This window comes from Phalacrocorax aristotelis, chromosome 4 (assembly GCF_949628215.1).
Source record: "Phalacrocorax aristotelis chromosome 4, bGulAri2.1, whole genome shotgun sequence".
In the NCBI taxonomy this organism is placed as follows: domain Eukaryota; kingdom Metazoa; phylum Chordata; class Aves; order Suliformes; family Phalacrocoracidae; genus Phalacrocorax; species Phalacrocorax aristotelis.
In genome coordinates, this window is record NC_134279.1 from 84,415,212 (window position 1) to 84,432,098 (window position 16,887).

The window sequence follows — 16,887 nt, forward strand, 5'->3', positions numbered from 1 at the left end:
TTGCGGAGGCAGTCCCAGCTCGCACAGCTCCTGTCCCCACAGCCCACTGTGCCGGAGCCCGAGCGCCGGGACCTGAGCCGGTTAGAGACACACCCCAACGAGGCACCCACCTCTGTGCCCCGTTCCCCCACCTGCCCGCCCCCTGCGTGCAGCAGCCCGGCCGTGGGGAGCTGTGGCCACTCCACCTGCCGGCACAGCCGAGGGGAAGGTGCAGAGCCCCGACACCAGCGCAGCCAGAGCATCCTGCGGGTCCCTGCACTCGAGCCCCCTAAACCGCGCAGTGCCAGCGCCAAGGCCCTCCCTGGCTCTGCTCCCCATCCCCGAGCAGCCCCACGTGCTTCCCGAGCAGGGTCCCCGCAGCCCCGACACACAAGCAGGGGCCCTTTGTCCTGCCTTTCTCACTCTACAACTGGTTTCGCACGGTAAGAGGTCCTCCCTGCCCTCTCTTCCCAACCCGGCTCTAGCAGCTGCCACGGACGATGGTCAGCATTTGAAGACCCTGACTTACGGACAGTGTCTCCCACACCCAGCAGGGAGGTGCCCCCCAAAAGCATCCCATTCTCCTGGGCCATTCCCCACACAGCTTGTCCCACATTGCTCTGCAAGACGCCGGTGCCAGGGACGCCGGACCCTGGCCCTGCCGCCGGGGACACTCACTCTCTTGCAGGCCGGGCACCAGCTTGTAGACAATGTCCTGCATGACACGGTCCAACTTGAGATTGAGCAGCGGCTGCGTCTCGTGTATCTTGGTGTTGCACATGGGGCAGTACTTGCTGGTCTGCAGGTACTTGACGATGCAGCTCTTGCAGACTGTGGCCAGAGGGAGGGGGCGTCGGGGGGGGGCCGAGTCCGTGGCACGGCCCAAACCCCGAGACACCCAGCACTGAGCAGCTGGACACATCCCCCTCAGCCCCCCCAGGCAGTAGCCGCAGTCCTGGGGCAGCGCCGGACCTGCCGGCGGGGACCCCACGGGACCCCCGCACTGCTTGGAGTCCGCACAGGCAGCTGCCGCCACCGCGCGGGGACTCACACGTGTGCAGGCACTCGGTGATGGTGGTGGCGTCGATGAAGTACCCGGCGCACAGGCAGCACACGATGTGCTCGTTCAGCTCCTTCATCTTCACCTTCACCTCCTCCTGCGGAGACAGGCCACTGTCATCCAGCCGCCGCCCTGGCACCCTTTTGGGCCCCCCTGCCCCACGCTCTTGCCCTCCACAGTGACCCCTGCCCCCACACCCAGTGGGAACCCCCACAGACAGCATGGCAGGGGGGAACAGGGGGCTGCGGGCAGCTCCCACCCCTGCACAGGGGGATGGACCCCCCCTCCGGGTGACACAAGGGGACCTGGCTCACCCATGGCTTCGCCCCATGGCCCGGCTGCAGGGCCTGTAGTGGAACTGCCACTGTCACGGATGGGGGGCTGGGGCTGGCCCCTCTCCTGCTGTGGGGCCCAGCACCTACAGGGATGGGGCCGCCTGGCAGACAGCTCCACAAAGCCCAGCCCAGCCCCACAGTGCTGAGCCCTGCCCTGCACAGCCCCAAACAGCCCAGCCCTGCCCAGCCCCACAGAGCTGAGCCTTGCCCCACAGAGACAAGCTCCAGAACCGAGCCCAGCCCTTCACAGCCCAGCCCCACAGAGCCAAGCCCTACTCTGTACAGTCCCACACAACCCAGCCCACAGAGCTGAGCCCAGCCTTACACAGCCCAAAGCAGCCCCACAGAGCCAAGGCCTGCCCTACACAGCCCAACCCAGCCAAGCCCCACAGAGCTGAGCCCTGCCCCACAGAGGCAAGCTACAGAGTCGGACCGAACCCAGCCCTTCACAGCCCCAGAGAGCCGAGTCCTAACCAGACAGCCCAACCCAGTCCAGCCAAGGCCAAGCCCCACAGAGCTGAGCCCAGCCCTACACAGCCCCCACAGAGCTGAGCCCTGCTCCACACAGCCCAACCAAGCCCCACAAAACCGAGCCCTACACCGCCCCACCGAGTGGAACCCTGCCCCACAGAGGCCAGCTCAGGCCAGCTGAGCCCAGCCTAGCTGAGCTGGCCCAGCCAGGACAGGGTTTAAATCACCGCTGCCCCACCCCAGCGCCAGGCCCCGCCCCCTCGCCCCAGCCCCCCACCCCTGAGCCAGCCCCACCCCTCACCTGCGCCCCGCCCCTCGCACCTGGCCCCGCCCCGCAGCCCTGCCCAGCCCCGCCCTCCCGCCGCGTGGGCGGCCCGGCGCATGCGCGGAAGGGCCGCAGGGCGCCTGCGCGGCCCCGCGTCCCCCGAGCGGCGCGCGGCGCCCTCTTCCGCCCACGCATGCGCCGGCCCGGTCCCGATCCCGGTGCCGCCGCCGCCGCTCGCCTCGTTCCGGAGCGGGTCCATCTTGTAGACGGCCTGGAGCTGGTTCCGCAGCCGCATGGCGATCGCCATCGGGCCCCCCTGAGGAGGCGACGCCATCTTAGAACCTCCTCCGCCTCCCCGCTCACTTCCGGGTTCGGGGCGGGGCCCGCCGCCGCCGCCCGCGCCGTGACTACGGCTCCCGCCGCGCCCCGCGCCCGCCGGGCATGCCGGGGAACGGCCGGGCCGGCGCCCCCTGTTGGGCGCGGCGGGGAGCGCGGCCTAGCGGCGCGGCGGCTGACCTTGGCCCCCGCGCTGACCCCTGACCCCGGCCAGGGATGTCGGGGGTGGTCCCCCCGGCCTTGCCCCACCCTCCCCCCCGGCGCCGGAGCAGGGCGAACGGAGCCGAGCCCCGGGGAGCCGCCGGGGCCTGCGGGGAGCCGGGCCCCGCCGCCCCGGTGCGGGCTCAACGCCCGGGCGGGCCCCGGGACCCGCTGCAGGGGAGGGTCTGCCCCCGCCGGGGGACCAATGGCGGTGGGGGCGCTCTTTTGACGGACCGCAGCCTCCCGCCAATCAGAGAGTGCGCCGCTTGCGCGTGGGTGCCGCGGGCCGCCGCCAGAGGGCAGCAGAGCACCGCGGGGGAACTGGGGGGGGGGGAGAGCGAGGGGGCCGGGGTTCCCGCCGTGCCGGGGGGGGCGGTGCCCGGGGGGGGGGTGGGCTGTCCCGGGGGTCCCGCCGTGCCGGGGGGGCGGTGCCCGGGGGGGGTGGGCTGTCCCGGGGGTCCCGCCGTGCCGGGGGGGCGGTGCCCGGGGGGGGGTGGGCTGTCCCGGGGGTCCCGCCGTGCCGGGGGGGCCGGTGCCCGGGGGGGTGGGGCTGTCCCGGGGGGTCCCGCCGTGCCGGGGGGGCGGTGCCCGGGGGGGGGGTGGGCTGTCCCGGGGGTCCCGCCGTGCCGGGGGGGCGGTGCCCGGGGGGGGGTGGGCTGCTCCCGGGGGTCCCGCCGTGCCGGGGGGGCGGTGCCCGGGGGGGGGTGGGCTGTCCCGGGGGTCCCGCTGCCCTGCGCGGGGGCGGGGCGGCGGGCTCGGTTAAGGGGCCGTGACCCCCAGCGCTGGGGCTGGGGTCCCACCGACCGGGTGCCGTGGGCCGCGCTCAGGCTGCGTGGGGCAGGGTGGGGCCGTGCCCCTGCAACCCCCCCGTACCCCCTAGCCACCCGTGACGTGCCTCCGCAGGGCGACCCCACCATGTCCGTGTGCCGGCGGGACCCTCGGGCCGGCACGGCGTGCGAGACCCCCACAGAGCGGCCCCGGGGACTATAGAGCCCGCGTGGACCCCGATGGCAGCTTCTCCCCCCCCCGCGAGGGTCCGGCCCGCTGGCGGGCAGCGACCCCTCTGCCGGGGCAAGGGCGGGCCGAGGCAGCGGGGGGTGCGGGGCGTGCAGGGGGACACGGGGGGGTGCGGGGGGCTTGGGGGGGGGCACGTAGGGGGCCGGGGTGGGGCACAGTGGGTGCAGGGGCTGTACTGGGGGGTGGTGGATGGAAGGAGCTGGGCTGGGGACCGGGGTGCAGGGGCTGTACTGGGGTGTGTGTGTACAGGGGCTTGGGCTGGGGCGGGGTGAGGGGGTGGTTGCTGCCAGTACTGGCTGGGTCGGGGGGTGCCGGTCGCGGGGTGCCGGGTCAGGGGGCGCTGGCGGTGCCGGGTCGGGGGGTGCCGGGCGGCCTCCCTGGCGCAGCCCGCCGGAGCCTGGAGCCGCGCTAATGGGGGGTGATGGATCAGGCTCTGGAGGGGAAGGAGCGGCCCCGCTAATGCAAAGCAGAAGCCGTTAAAGGCCGTAATGGCTCGTTATGGTTACGATTATTGCTCCAATCCCGAGCAACAAGTGCCGTCTGGGGAGACGGCGGGGGCAGCCGGCGCGGGCGAGGCTGCGCGGCCCCGCGGGGGCGGCCGGGAGAGACCCCCGCCCGGGGCCGGGGCCGGCAGCCTGGCAGCGGCAGCGACCACCCCCCGCCCCCCGCCCCCGCCGGCACCGGCCCGAGCCCTCGCTCCGCTGCTCCCAGGGAGATATTAAATACCGGCGCAGGCGAAGTGACGCCGTCCCAACCCCGGCATGGGGGCTCCTGGGCACGGCAGCCGCGCCTGCCAGCTCCCGCTCCCCGCTCCCCGCTCCCCGCACCCGCACCCTGCACCGGGGCAGAGCTGACGGGGGTCTGGCCCCCCCGCGGGCTCCATCCCGGCAGCGCCCGCAGGTAGAGCCCGGCTCACCAGGGCCGTGAGCCCCGCTGTGAGTGAGCAAGCGAGCAGGGGACGGGGTGCCTCTGGCGTCGCGGGGGGGTGGTGGCTGCGGGGCCCTGGGTGAGCTGGCACCACCCCGGCACTGCCAACCTCCCGGGCACACAGAGCGCTGGCGGTGGCTGGCCCCCCTCAGCTGGGGTGCTCCTCGATTAGTCCTGGTTATGGTCCCAGTCCTGATCCCGAGCCTGGTCCTGATCCTGGTCACCTCAGCTCTTCCAGGTCCCACTCAGTCCAGTGTGGCCCAGTCCAGCAGACCCGGCTGGCCCCCCATGACCAGCTGGAGTGGTTCACCCTGGCCCCGTGCGGTACAGCCAGCACCAGCTGAGCCCTGGCATCCCCCGGCATCCCCCAGCACTGCCAGCCCACTGTCCCTGCCTCCTGCCCAGGCCAGGCATGGCGTGTGGCCGGGCTCCAGCACCCCCAGCCCCTGCACCCCAGGAGGGGACCCCACCGGGAGCTGTAGTGGGGCCCCTTCCCCAGTGCTGGGGTGCCCATGGGCAGAGGCGGGCAGGACCAGCCCCCCACCCCGGGGTGATGGTGGCCTCCAGACTTGCCCACCCGCCGCCGGCCACAGCCTGCCCGCCCCTCTGGCCCATCCTCGCTGGGATGTGAGAAATGAGGCCGGGGCCGGGGTGACCCCCCGCGTCTGGGAGGGCCCGGCCCCATTTGTACCTGCCAGGAGCAGTTCCTGGGAGGAACCGTCAGGCTGGGGGGGCTGCAGGGGTCACAGCCGGGCCAGCACAGCCCTGGGGCAGGGCAGCATCGCTCACCTGCCAGCGCTGGACCCAGCACCGGCTCCACACCCAGCACAGGCTCCACACCCAGCACCAGCACGGCAGCGGTAGCAGCACCGCATCATCCTGACCACTGGCACCAGTACGAGCACCCCATCGAGCACCAGCGCTGCCACAGCACCAGCACAACGGAAAGCCCTGAGCACCAGCACATCAGCAAGCACTGCCTGCCTGCTGCCCAGCCCCACGCACGCCCTGCGCATGCCCCTTGGCACCCCCACGGCCCCTCAGACACCCCGGGTCCCACTGGGCCATGGCCCAGGCCAGCAGGACAGGCTGGTTGTGGCGGTGTTGGCAGAGTGAGGTGTCTCTGCCGGGAAGGAAGGACTGACGCCCTGGTGAGGGTGGCACTGGGGCAGGGATGGGGCACAAGCGTGTGCACATGCGCGGTGACACTTCCCAGCTGTGTGGGTGCACGTCCCTGTAGGACCCGCTTGCACTGGCACAGGGCTGCCTGCGCCCCATGTGCCATCTCCTCATCCCCCCCCACCTTGTGCAGCCCCTGTGCTTGCTGCAGCTGGTCCCCCACACGCTTCCCCCCACTGTCACCCCCCGCCACATGAAGGGCCTGTTCATGTGCATGAGCGCACATTCCCACCCATGTGCCACCCTGCTCGTGCCCCCTGCACGCTCGCACTAGCCGGGGTGAGGCTCACACCACTGGGCCGTGGGACCTCCAGGGATGAGGGGCTGAGGAGAGGCTGTAGGTCCCTCAGTGCTGGGGCAGGGAGCCCACCCACACTCTCTGCTGGTGCCGGGCGCAGGGGGCCGGGGTGCCTGGCAGCCGGCACTCCCTGGGGCCATGCTTGCCAGCCTGGCACACGTGAAGCCGCGCAACTCCATCTCTCCATAAATAATTAATGCCTGGGCGGCAGCCGGCACTTCTCCCGGCCTCAGAGAGGCTCCGGGGCTGGGCAGGCCAGTGCTTTTAGCAGAGACCTGCTCAAATATTCAGCTCCATTTCCGCTGCGGAGCTGCATAGGGCCTGGCGGCTCCTTCTGGTAAGCGCCTGCCGGGGGCTTTCCCGGCCAGGCCCCTCGCTGGGGCTGAGCGAGGCCGGGGTGGAGGCCGGACACACTCATGACCGCAGTGGGTGCAGGGCAGCAGCGCTCTGGCCCCCCCAGCCAGGCGAGGTGGGGGCCGTGGCCAAACCCAGCCAGGGCAGCAGAGAGGGTGCTGCCCATGGGGAGCTGCCTGGGCAGAGCAGGGCTGGGAAGGCTGCCTGCAGGAGGGACCGTCGGGCAGCAGCGGGTGCATGCCAGCACGCATGGCCCTGAGCACCCCCAGCGTCCCCCTGCTGTGACCACCAGCGGGGTCCGTCCACCCTGAGGCGGACACGCTGCCCCGTGGGTCACAGCCGGGATCCCATCCTGGTGTCCCCACAGGGGAGCCCCCATGGCTGGAGCCGCTGTCCCAGCCCCACACGCAGGTCCTGCCCCTGTGGGAGCTCTGCGGCCGGCGGGGCCATGGCAGGGCCCGTGGCAGTGGGTCCCGGGCCATGCAGGGCAGGCAGGGGGCCTGCAGGCTGCAGCACGGGCGGCCGGGGGGCTGGGCGGTTATGGGACTGAACTCCTGCCTAATGCACCTGATTGGATTTGCAGAATCCAATTACCTGCCCTCGGCCTTTGATAACGAGGTTCTGAGCGACGGCTTCTGTCAACGGCCCCGCGGCAGCCACAGCCGTGGCCGCTGGCACCCGCCGGTACCCCGGGCCCGTGGGGACGGGCAGCACCAGCGCCCCACAGCCTGCTGCTGGGAAGGATCCCCCCCCCGCAGCTCCCTGGCAAGCGCCAGGTCTGGGGGGGAGACAGGGACGGGGCTGGGGGGCCCCCTGAGGAGCACACAGCAAGGCCAAGGAGGATGCAGCATGGGAGAGGATCCTGGTGTGCCTGTCCCCAGCTCTGGCACACTGGCACCAGCTGCCGAGCCAGGCAGTGGGGCCGGCTGCCTGTCCTGCCAGCCCCCACGCCTGCCCGCAGCCAGAGGGGCCCCAGGGCCGTGCATCCCCCCTGCTCCTGCAGGACCCCCTCTGGCTCCCTGCTCCACCTCCAGCCCTCTCCCAGGCCCCCTGCCCTGCCATGGCCCCGCTGAAGGCTGGGGGGACTCAGCTGCTGCCCTCAGTGGCCTCAGAGCTGGCCACGGCGGGTGCCCCCCACACCCCAGGGCTCCCCACAACCTCCCCCCCAGCTGGGGAGGTGGGAACATGGGTACTGTTGCCGCTTCCCCCAGCCCAGGCAGCAACCGTTGCCTGTGCCCCCTCCCCAGCCCCTCTGGCCCCTGCTTCCAGCTTGCAGGAGCTGTGGGAGCCGGGGCAGGTGGGTTTGCAGGGGGTGGCTCATGCGGCATCCCCAGCCTCAGCTCCCAGCACCCGCTGGGGGCAGGGGGACCCCCAGCTCCACTGTGCCCTGCTCCTGGGGGGCTGCAGCCTGGGGATGCCCAGCAGGGAGCAACCCCCCAACAGCTCGAGGCCAGTGCTACCCTGCAGCCGCCCCGATCGTCCCCATCCCACCCAGCTCCTCCCCAAGGCCACGCAGACACCAACAGCCACCGTGACGTCCAGCTGGGGCGGCTCTGGCCATCGGGGCCCCGGGAGCCCATGGACCGGCGAGCGGGGCTGCTGGTCGCCGTGCGTGGTGCTGCCCGCGCTGCCCCGGCAGCTGCAGCAGCCCCGTCCCGGCCCTGTCCCGGCCCTCTTGCAGATTGGGGTGGGGAGCACGCCCGCTGGCTGCCACCCGCATCACCCATGCACCCCGGCCGGGGTGCCGGCGCCCACCCCGGGGCAGGCGGTGGGGGGCACCGGGAGTGTTTCATGTGGTTAAGAAGTGTCTGATTGAGGCAGGAGGCGCCAGCAGCTCCCCCGGGAGCCGCAAGCCAAGGACTGGAGGACCAAATGCAGGCTAAAGTAATCCAATCTGGGCTGGCTTCATCTAATTAGCCCAGAATTAACCCAGCAGCCAGAGAGGAGCTGACTGTCCCTACAGTTTGCCAGCGGGTTTGGGGGGAAGCGGGAGGAAGAAGGGGACGTCCAGCAGTAATGAGATTACGGGGGGGAGCGGGCGGGAGCGGGCGGCTTGGCAGCATCTTGCTGGTGGTAACGTGGGGCCCTTCCAGGCCTCCGCCGCTTAATTGCCGCGCGCTGGCCGGGGAGCGGGCTGTCAGCGGTGAGGGGCAGGCAGGGACCCGTTTTAATAACTCCTGCCCCGGCAGCAACACCTGAGTCTGGCAGGAGTCCCCGCAGGGGACAGGGACACCGGTGTGGCCGGCCCGCAGGGACGCGGCGCTGTGAAGCCGCGTGGCTGCGTTGGCTGCAACCGGCAGCCCCCAGGCACCCAAAGGCATGGGGGGGGACGGGGCGAGGGGCTGGTGGTGGGAGGACTGCAGGAGCCCCAGCATCTCCCAAGGTGGCTGCAGGGATGGGCAATGACACTGATGGGACCCCCATTGTGGGGGTGAGTTGGGGGCCAGACCCCAATGTTGCCACATCCCTGCCTCCCAGGTCGGCTGTGCTGAGGGCTGGGGGACCCCGGGTTGATGTGGGGGGCGTGGGGCAGTGAGATGCCAGGATGCAGCTCCACTCTGGCAGCCAGCCCTCGCAGGAGCCGGTGTAGCTCCAGCAGCGCCAGGGTTTGGTGCCACAGTGGCCACAGGCAGAGTCTCATAGCCCAAGGCTTATTTCCTACCTGGAACCAGGCAAACGCCCCTTTTTCTGCCATGTCCCCCTCTGGCCGTCCCTGCCACCCAGGTGCCAGGTCACACTCCTCCCCTGCGCGGGGATGTGTTCCCTGTGCCCTGTGGGGACCCCCAGATTCAGCCCTGCAGGGCAGGAGGGGGCACGTGCCAAAGACCATGAGGTGTGTGCTGTGGGCCAAGAGATGAGGAGTGGGGTTTATAATGGTGTGCTGGGTGGTCCCAGCCCTCCCAGTGTGGGTGTGCGGGGGGGTCCTGCTGCCTGAGGTCTTGCTGGTCGCGCTGTGCCAGGCTGGGGGCAGAACTGGGGAGCCAGGGACCAGGAGCCAGCCTGGACCCCCCACCTCAGGCTGCACGGCGGCTCTGGGGACCCCTGGGAGCAGGCACAGGGGAGACAACCTTGTGGCCTGTGGGTCATGGGGCAGGCAGGGCCAGCGGCATGAGGAAGGTGACAGTGGAGGGCCCTGGGGCCAGCAGTGGTCCCTGGAAGGGTGACCTCCCTGCACCCAGAGCTGTGGTGGCACAGGGCTTGGTGACCTCTCTGAGCACCCTCAGCCCTTCCCTGCGAGCCCTTGGGGGCTCTCCCAACATTGAGCCATCCTGGGGCAGCCCTAACTGCGGTGCTGGAGGGAGCTGGGCAGGGGTGTCTGCCCCAGCGGAGGGGCTGCACGTGCTGCCCAGCCCCCTGCCTGGTGGTGCCAGCCCCGGCCCCTGCCTGCAGAGACCTTGCATCCCTCCAGAGTGAGTGCTGGTTGTTGGGGTCCCACCCTGAGCAGGGGTTGGGGTAAGCACCCACCCATTGAGGCCGTGGCAGGGGGTGCTGCCTGGCAGACCCCCCGTGGGGCATGGGGCAGACTGTGGCGCAGGCAGGCACCGTGTGAACCCCACACCGCCCCCAGCCTCGTCACCTGCCCCCCAATCCATCTCCTGGGACCGGCAGCATTCCAGCCCCCTGGGCACAGCAAACATCTGCCTCCTGCTCCAGGTTTAATTAACCTGCTGCCTCCTCCCTCCCCCAGCACCAAGGCATTTCCTCCCCACCACTGCTCGGGGCCGGGGGCAGGTGCCGACAGGGCCTGGATCAGCACCAGCGCCAATTGCCAGCACCAACACCAGTGCCAGTGCCGGTGCTGGCTGCACCCTGTTGGGGCCACAGCGAGCCCCTTGTGCCGCGGCAGAGCTGGAGCTGGTGGCTCTCTCGGCTAGGAGTGCAGCCGTGGCTCCACGGGCATGCTGCCGGAGCACCGGGCCTGTTTATCCCGGCACCTGCTGGGCCACGAGCAAGAAATGCCGAGAAACTCACAGGGGCTCAGCTCGGCAGGGTCCCCGGCAGGTCCCAGTGCTGCGGTCCGGAGTGCAGCGTCCCCCTCCATCCCCGGCTGAGGTGCACAGGGACCCGCACCCACGGCACGGGGCTCCCTCGGGAGCAGCAGGAAGGGAAATGCCTCCGGCATGGAAAGGGGCAGCTCTGCACCAGCCCGGCGCTGCAGTGGGATGCGGGCATGGCCAGCTCGGCATGGCACGAGGGTCTGGCAGGGCGGTGTGAGCCCGGCCTGGGCCTGGCAGGGATGACGTGTGCATGTGCATGCGTGTGCATGTTTGTGTGCATGTGTGCGTACCAATGCTGCACAGTCGGGTCTGTGTACCCGTGTGTAGCCATGCTGATGTGTGAGGTGAGGCCGTGTGTCCCCATGGGTACTGTGTGCTGGACCTGGTGTAGCTGTGCCGTGCTCTGGGGGATGTGTGTGTACGTGTGCATCCCTGCTGCACGGTGTGTCTGTGTGTGTGTGCGGCTGTGCTGCAGGCAGTGTGTGCCCATGTGTATGCAGGCAGCTGTGCCCTGCTGGGGGGTGTGTTTGTGCATTGCCGCTGTACACAGCCGGGTGAGTGTGCCCCCTGTATGGCCCCATGTGCCCGTGGCCCCATGCCCTAGAGGAGCTGTGGCTGCAGGGATGGTCAACCCACACTGCAGCAGGCCTGGCTGAGCCTGGGTTCATCTGGTGCCCCCAGGGCATGTGGTGCCCCCGGGACGTGCGGTGCCCTGGGTTTGCCTGGTGCCCCCGGTGCTTGCGGTGCCCCCGGGATGTGCAGTGCCTGCAGTGCATGCGGTGCCCCCAGGGCATGTGGTGCCCCCGGGGCACAGCAGCTGCAGCTCCCGGTGCCGCCGTGATTTACAGGCGCAGGCCCCGGTAATGTCATTTACCCCAGACCGGTGGCGCCAGCGTGGCCGGGCGGCCGCCCCCCTCGCCGGCCCCTGCCCCCTCGCCGTGACCCGCCGCCCCGAGCCGCTGCCCGTCGGGGGCCGGGACCCCCAGCCCGGGAGCCGCCGGCACCGATCCGCGTGGCCGCCCCGCCGCCCCGCAGCCGCGCCCCACGGGCCGGACCGATCACTCGCGGCTCGGCTGTCGCGATAGTCGCCGGGAGGCCCGGCCCAGCCCGTGCTGCTCTGTGCTGGCCGTTACCGCCCGCCGGCGGAGCGGGACCGGGGCGGGGGCCGGGGCCGGGGGCCGAGCCCGCCCCGAGCGGCACCGTCGCACCCCGTACCCGGTCACCCCCTGGGGCGGCAGCCGGGCCCGCTCCTGCGAGCCAGGTACGAGCGTCCGGACGGGGGCCGGTCTGGGCTCCGTGCCCGGGAATGGCGGGTCCGGGAGGCCGGGACCCATCACCCAGGAGCGGCGGGTCGGGGGGACTGGGGTCGGTGTCCCGGGAACGGCTGCTTAATAGGAACCGCGGGTCCGTGCTACTGGGAACGGCGGGTTCGTGGGAACGAGTCCGTGACCTGGGAACGGCGGGTCGGGAGACCGGGTCCCGTTACCCGGGAAAGATGGGCTCGGTGGAAACGGGATCCGTGATCGGGGAATGGCGGGTCCGAGGAAAATGTCGGTGTCCCGGGAACGGCGGGTTCCTGGGAACCGGGGTCCGCGCTACCGGCCGCGGCGGGTCGGGTGAAGCGGGGTTCGTACCACTGGGAAGGGCGGGTTGGGTCCGTGCCCGGGAGCCGCGGCTCGGGCAAACCCCGGCTCCGTGTCTCGGGACCGGGGGCTCCGGGGACCGAGTTGTCTGTTGGCTCCGCGGTGGCGGGCTCGGTGGGGCCGGGTCGGTGCTCCCGGACAGCGGCAGCTCCGGGGAACGGAGCCTGCACGCCCCGGGAGCGGCGGGCGCGGTGCCGGTGTTTGCGCCCTGGGATCTGTGATAACGGCGCCGAAGCCGGTGGCCGCTCCGTGCGCCCGAGAGGACGGGGGGGGTCCCGGCTGTGCCTCGCGCGGGCGAGCGGCGGCCCCGGCCCCCCGCACGCTGGGCGTCCCGACGCCGCCGGACCCTCCGACGGGGCCACGGGCGGAGCCGGGGCGCGGAGAGGCCGCCGGTACCGCGGTGGCTCCGGTGCGCCCCGCGCCGCCCCTTCGTTGCTGCGAGCCGGGGGACGACCGGCGGCGCGGAACGGGGCCGGAGCGCGGCGGGGGGCCGGGGGGCGTCCCGCGGTCCGACGGGCCGGGCCGTGCGCTCCGGGGTGGCGGCGGAGGAGGTGCGGGAGCCCCGGCGGGTGGCGGGGGAGGCCGGGCGGAGGTCCGGGGCCGCGGCGGCGGGGGAGAGGCGGGGGGAGACCCGGACCCGGTGGCGGGGCGTGGCCCCGGGATGCGCGAGCCCCCGCCCCCGGGGGCGCGGGGCTGTCAATCACGGGGCGCGGCCGCCAATCAGGGCGCGGGCGGCCGGGATTTTGGCAGGTCCAGATGGAGCGGGACAGAAAAGCGCGCGCCGCCGGGGCTCGCCGCGCACCCGCGCTCCCGCGCCGGGGCCGCCAGCAGCCGCGGGCCATGCCCCGGAGCCGGCCACTGCCCCGGAGCCGGCCACTGCCCCCGAGCCTGCCCCGGCCCCGGTCCCGGCCCCGCCGGGCCCGCAGCGGGCACCCCGCTCCCGCCGCCCCCGCTCCCGCCCCCGCCCCCGCGCGGGGCCGCCCGCCGCCGCCCCCCGCCGCCCCCCGCCGCCCCCCGGCCATGCCCGCGCCCCGCCGGCTCTGAGCGCGGCCGGGCGATGGAGGCGGCGGCGCTGGCGCGGGAGGGCGGCGGCCAGGGCCCCCCGCCCCACGAGCCCATCAGCTTCGGCATCGACCAGATCCTCGGCGGCCCCGAGCCCGCCGGCGGCGGAGCGGGGCCGGCCCGGGCGGCGGGGGAGCCCGACTACGGGCTCTACGGCGGCGGCTACGGCCCCGCCTGCTCGCTCGGCTCCTACAACCTCAATATGAGCATGAACGTGAGCGTCAACGTGACCCCCGCACCCGCCGCGCCGCCCGCCGGGGTCATCCGCGTCCCGGCGCACCGGCCCGCGCCCGCTGCGCCGCCCGCCGCGCCGCCGCCGGTGCCGGGGCTCTCGGGGCTCACCTTCCCCTGGATGGAGACGACGCGCCGCATCGCCAAGGACCGGCTCTCAGGTGAGCGCCGCGGGACGCTCCCGACGGCTCCCGACGGCTCCGTTGGCTCCGGCGGCTCCCGCGGCCCGGCGAGCGTGGAGCGGGGTCGGGACGGGCGCTGACCGGGGCCGCGCCGCCCACGGGGACCGGCCGGAGTTGGCCGGGGCACCGTGCGCTCCGCCGTTTCCCGCAGCGCGGGGTTCTCGCCCGCCTCCCGCCCCGCCCCGTCCTGCCGTGCCCGGGCCGAGCTCCTGCCGCCACCGCCGTCGGGGCCCGCGGAGAGAGGCTCGGGGCTGCCGCAGACACCGGCAGCTCGGCCGCGGTCCCGCCCCGGCTGCCGGTGGCTCCGAGTGGTGCCCGAGGGGTCCCGCCGTGCTCCGGCCGCGGGCGCTGCTCCATGTCCAGTCTCTTCCCTGGGCTTGGGGGCACTGGGGGCTGGCTCCATCCCACCCGTAACGGGAAGGCTGCCGGGGCCTGCAGGGAGCCAGGGTGTGGGGTGAGGACAGTGGCAATGTTGGGAGCAGGGTGCAGGGACCTGCCATGGGGCTGCAGGGCAAAACCTGTCTGCATGCAGGGAGCAGGTGCCCCTGCTCCTTGTGCCAGGGGGGAGCGGGGGCAGGCAGTGGAGGGTGCCTGTGGGGCACCAGGGACTCAGAGACCCGCGTGTGCGGGGATGGGTGCAGGGCACAAGGTGCCGGTGCCGTGGGAGAGGCTGGGGCTTGTGTGTGCCGGGGCTGGGGAGGGGCGGGTGGCGATGCAGGTGTCGGGGAGGCGGTGCAGGGCCCTGGTCCTGCTGGTGGGGCTGGGGGTTGAGCGCCCATGGTGGGGCCAGAGCACCTGGTGCTGGGGCGAGGATGCTGGTGTGGGGTGCTGCCGTTGGGGTGCTGGGTGTGGGGGCTGCACGCCGGGTGCATGCGGGTGCCGGGGAGCTCTGGCCTGGCTCGGCTCAGGTCGGCTCCTTCCCAAGATGGCGGCGCTGCCACGTCCGCAGTGCACGGCTCCATGCGGGGACGAGGCTGGGGGCCACGCAGGGCTGGGGGCTGTGCGCTGGCTATGGGGGCTGCTGGGGCCATGTGGGGTGGGAGGCTGGGGGCTGCGGGGGCCCATTCTGGGCGCCAGCAGAGCCGGGTTCGCCTCCTGGCCCACCCTGCCATCCCGGCGGTGACGAAGCACCGTCCCTGCGCAGGGGCGGCAGGTGACGTCCCCGTCTCCTGCCTGGCGCCAGCAGTGGGTGGACGGGGCGGCCCCTCCCCGGCACGGGGTCTCCCAGCCGTGGCCATCACTCAGCACCACTGGCCTTGGGGTGGCCTGCGGGCTGTCGGCATCTGTTCCGAGCAAGGGGCCGCCCCGTGTGGGGAGGGGGTGCGAGGGCCTCCATCCCCCCCGACTGCGCGGCTCCACCTGCGTCAACCGCGTCCGCCCCCGCCGGCGGGCAGGCTGGCCTCCTGCCTGCACTGCCTGCATGGGTGCTGGTGGGAGGGTCTGCTGGGCGCCAGGCTGTCCCTGGGGCTGCTGTGGGGTCTGCCCCACGCCCCCACAGCATAGGGTGCTGGGGCCCCATGACAGCCCCACAGGCCCGGCCATGTGCAGCCCTGCCCATGTGGTGCCAGCAATGGCGAGGGCCATGGGGCTGTGGCTCAGCCGTGGGCCGCTGGCAGAGCAGGAGTGGAGTGGGAGCTGGGTGCTGCGCCCTGGCCGAGCTCTCACCTTCCTCCACACCCCTTCGCTGTCCTGACATTCCCTGTGGCTCCAGCTGCGCCTGGGGCTGGGACACGGCATGCCGACCTCGCTGTCCCTGGCTCACGCCCCGGCCGTGCAAGGACAGCCCCTTGCCTGGCCCCCATCACTCAGACGCTGCTGGCGTGCGGAGGGAGATGTCGGCCACCTCCCAATGGCTTCTGGGGTCCTGTACCTTCCCCAGGAGGGCTGAGAAGCCATTAGTGTTGTGCTGCGCAGGCTCCTCTGGGGCTGCAGCAGGGCTTGGTGTGTGGGGAAGGGTGGGTTTGTGCTGCTGGAGCCTTGCCGGCCCTGGGACCAGGCCTGCTGGGGGAGCGGTCAGGCCATGGTGGTGGGGTGGGGATGGGCCGTCACACCATGTCTTGAGCTGCCCTGTGCATCACTGGGCTCTGGGAGCAGGTGGGGACAATTCGGGGTCTCCTCTCCTCCCTGCCAGGCAGCACTGGTAGTCCCCAGTCCCCACAGCCCTCCCCGAGCTCTCTGTCCCCATGGCCCCAAGCATCTGAGTATCCGCCCTGGGCCCCCGTGCTGCCGGGCTGCTCCCACTCCTGCCCTGCCCTCAGCAGGGGCTCTGCCTGGCCCCTGCCGTGTGGCAGCCTTGTGGCAGGGCGCTTTGCCTGAGGCTCCCCTGAGCAGCCCCTCACCCCTGCTCTGCCCACAGCTGCGCTGTCACCCTTCGCGGCGACCCGGCGGATTGGGCACCCCTACCAGAACCGCACGCCGCCCAAGCGGAAGAAGCCACGCACCTCCTTCAGCCGGGTGCAGATCTGCGAGCTGGAGAAGCGCTTCCACCGCCAGAAGTACCTGGCGTCGGCCGAGCGTGCCACCCTGGCCAAGGCCCTCAAGATGACGGATGCCCAGGTCAAGACCTGGTTCCAGAACCGCCGCACCAAGTGGAGGTAACAGGGCCGGCCCCGGGGCGGCCGCTGCAACTCTAACCCCCTGCCTCCCTCCGGCAGCCACCCCCCGCCGTGGCTGTGCCCCCTGGGAGAGGCTGGGCTGGGGGAGATGGGGTGCCCATCCCTGCTGCATCCCCTGTGGCCGGCTGGGTGAGGCACAGTGCTGCCGAGGGAGGGATGGGCAGCAGGGCAGAGGCTGCGCGACATTGCCGCACGGGCACACAGCAGTGTCAAGAGAGGGACGGGGCTGTGGGGCAGAGGCTGTGGGGCATTTCTGCACCAGCACACTGGTGCTGAGAGGGATGGGCTACAGAGCATTGCCAGTGGTGCCAGAGCAGGACAGGGCTGCACGGCACTGCCAGACTGGCACACAGCGGTGCCGAGAGAGGGACGGGCTGCAGGGCAGAGGCTGTGGGGCAGTGACGGGCCGTGTGTGCTGGCAGGAGGCAGACGGCGGAGGAGCGCGAGGCGGAGCGCCAGCAGGCCAACCGCCTGATGCTGCACCTGCAGCAGGAGGCCTTCCAGAAGAGCCTGAGCCAGCCGCTGCCCCAGGACCCGCTCTGCATGCACAACTCCTCCCTCTACGCCCTGCAGAACCTGCAGCCCTGGGCTGAGGACAACAAGGTGACGTCCGTCTCAGGGGTGGCCTCCGTGGTGTGAGGTCCCCGGGGAGCTGTGGACGTGCCGGGAGGCGGCAGTGGGCGGTGGGAGGCTGGCGGGGTTGGTGCCCAGCACCTCCGGCCCACGGCAGGGAG

General features: G+C 72.4%; 2 protein-coding genes across 2 annotated transcripts in view; one reads left to right on the top strand and one right to left on the bottom strand.

Moving 5' to 3' along the window:
• Window positions 1-2,817, bottom strand: part of PCGF1 (polycomb group ring finger 1) — a 4,316-nt gene extending 1,499 nt beyond the window's left edge. Inside the window, exons 1-4 of the mRNA XM_075092490.1 lie at window positions 2,349-2,817; window positions 1,031-1,136; window positions 466-810; window positions 132-142 (exon numbers count right to left, since the gene is read on the bottom strand). Of these exons, the coding sequence (XP_074948591.1) occupies window positions 132-142; window positions 466-810; window positions 1,031-1,136; window positions 2,349-2,444 (558 nt within the window). The 5' untranslated portion in view covers window positions 2,445-2,817. The remainder of the gene's footprint in view (window positions 1-131; window positions 143-465; window positions 811-1,030; window positions 1,137-2,348) is intronic.
• Window positions 2,818-12,714: 9,897 nt separating this feature from the next.
• TLX2 (T cell leukemia homeobox 2) lies at window positions 12,715-16,810 on the top strand. Its single transcript, XM_075092354.1, has 3 exons — window positions 12,715-13,517; window positions 15,895-16,132; window positions 16,576-16,810. Exons 1-3 carry the CDS (start codon window positions 12,725-12,727, stop codon window positions 16,790-16,792), a joined length of 1,248 nt encoding a protein of 415 aa, XP_074948455.1. The 5' UTR covers window positions 12,715-12,724; the 3' UTR covers window positions 16,793-16,810.
• The last annotated feature ends 77 nt before the right edge of the window (window positions 16,811-16,887 follow it).